This window comes from Phaethon lepturus, unplaced genomic scaffold (genome assembly GCF_000687285.1).
Source record: "Phaethon lepturus isolate BGI_N335 unplaced genomic scaffold, ASM68728v1 scaffold5235, whole genome shotgun sequence".
In the NCBI taxonomy this organism is placed as follows: domain Eukaryota; kingdom Metazoa; phylum Chordata; class Aves; order Phaethontiformes; family Phaethontidae; genus Phaethon; species Phaethon lepturus.
In genome coordinates this window covers 4,429-6,208 of record NW_010541052.1, presented here as the reverse complement: position 1 = coordinate 6,208, position 1,780 = coordinate 4,429, and the positions used below count along the sequence as shown (strand labels likewise).

Genomic DNA, 1,780 nt, shown 5'->3' with positions numbered 1-1,780 from the left:
ATGACCCCCCAGCCATGGCGGAGAACATCAAGACCAAGCTGGAGCGCTACAAGACGGCGCCTTTCGACAGCCGCTTCCCCAACCAGAACCAGACCAGGAACTGCTGGCAGAACTACCTGGGTACGCGCCCCCCACCCCGGGGGTCCCCCCCATCCCCTGGGGGTCCCCTCTGTCCCCTGGGGGTCCCCCGGATGCCAGGGGGGGTCCCCTGACGTCCCTTCCTGCCCCTCCCCAGATTTCCACCGCTGTGAGAAGGCGATGGCGGCCAAGGGGACGGACGCCAGCCCCTGCCAGTGGTACTACCGCGTCTACAAGTCCCTCTGCCCCACCGCCTGGGTGAGTGGCACCTCCCCGGCCCCACGGTGGCCCCAGGGACCCCGTGGTGGCCCCACCGGGTCCCCATGGTCCTCGGGTTCCCCAGGGTGTCCCCATGGTTCTCAGTCCCCCACAATGTCCCCTCTGGGTCCCCACAGTGTCCCTAGGGGGTCCCCACAGCCCTCAGACTCCCACGTATGTCCCCATGGCCCTCAGGATCCCTGTGGTGTCCCCACCGGGTCCCCGTGGCCCTTGGGTTCCCCAGATGTCGATCCCTGTGGTGTCCCCACCGGGTCCCCGTGGTCCTTGGGTTCCCCACAGTGCCCCCAGGGGATCCTCACAGCCCTCAGCCTCCCACGTATGTCCCCATGGCCCTTAGGGTCCCTGTGGTGTCCCCAGGGTGTCCCCACACCCCTCAGACTCCCACATAGTGTCCTCAGGGTCCTTGTGGGGTCCCTGGGGTGTCCCCATGGCCCTCAGGTCCCCCAGGGTGTCCCCACAGTCCTCAGGGTCCCCCATGGTGTCCCCACAACCCTTGGTGTCCCCACAGTGTCCCTGGGGTGTCCCCATAGCTCTCAGAGTCCCCTACAGTATCTCCAGAGTGTCCCCATGGTCCGGAGGTCCACCATGGCGTCCCCATGGTGTCCCCATGGTGTCCTCATGGCTCTCGGAGTCCCCCTCGGTGTTCCTGTGGCTGTCAGGATCCCCCATGGCATCTCCATGACCCTCGGTGTCCCCTTGGTGTCCCCACAGCCCTCAGGGTCCCCAGGGTGTCCCCATGGTCCTGTGGTCCCTCTCAGGTCCCCCATGATGTCCCCACAGTCCTCAGAACCCCTGTGGTGTCCCCATGGCATCACCGCAGTCCCTGCGCCATCCATCCATGGTGTCACAACGTCCTTCATGGTGTTACCACGTACCCTATGATGTCACCGTGGTCCCTGCGTCTTCCATGGTGTCACCATTTCCCCATGACATTGCTGTGGTTCCTGTGTCCCCCATGGTGTCACCATGATGTCCCTATGTCCCCTATGACGTCACTACATCCCGCATGGTGTTACCATATCCCCCATGATGTCACCATGATGCCTTGCATGCCCTGTGTCATCACTGCGTCCCCCATGATGTCACCGTGGTCCCCACCTCCCTCGTGTAGCTCACGCTGTCACCGTGTCACCCCACAGGTGACAACGTGGGACGAGTACCGCGAGGAGGGGACCTTCCCTGGCAAGATCTGAGCTTCATCCCGGGGAGGGGACATTTGTGTCACCAGGGGGGTGGGTGACACGGCCGTCCCCCACTCCGGTGGGTGGGGCACACGGCTGTCACCGTCTGGGGGGAGGGGACACCGCTGTCACCTGGGTGGTGGCATGGCCAATAAAGGGTTGAACTGGTCCTGGGTATGGCTTCTGCTGGGGGGGTGGTGGTGGTCCCCAAGGTGGGGTCCTGGGTCCCCTGATGGGGTGGT

At 64.8% G+C, this 1,780-nt stretch overlaps 1 protein-coding gene across 1 annotated transcript; it reads left to right on the top strand.

The window, feature by feature from the left end:
- Positions 1 to 14: 14 nt before the first annotated feature.
- LOC104621185 (cytochrome c oxidase subunit 6B1) lies at positions 15 to 1,550 on the top strand. Its single transcript, XM_010287606.1, has 3 exons — positions 15 to 120; positions 236 to 336; positions 1,497 to 1,550. Exons 1-3 carry the CDS (start codon positions 15 to 17, stop codon positions 1,548 to 1,550), a joined length of 261 nt encoding a protein of 86 aa, XP_010285908.1.
- Positions 1,551 to 1,780: the final 230 nt, after the last annotated feature.

Excerpts from the sequence above, each read along its gene's own strand:
- LOC104621185 (XM_010287606.1), top strand. The coding sequence starts at position 15 with ATGGCGGAGAACATCAAGACCAAGCTGGAGCGCTACAAGACGGCGCCT. Across the intron at positions 121-235 it reads CTGCTGGCAGAACTACCTGG|ATTTCCACCGCTGTGAGAAG; the intron begins GTACGCGCCCCC and ends GCCCCTCCCCAG. Across the intron at positions 337-1,496 it reads CCCTCTGCCCCACCGCCTGG|GTGACAACGTGGGACGAGTA; the intron begins GTGAGTGGCACC and ends GTCACCCCACAG.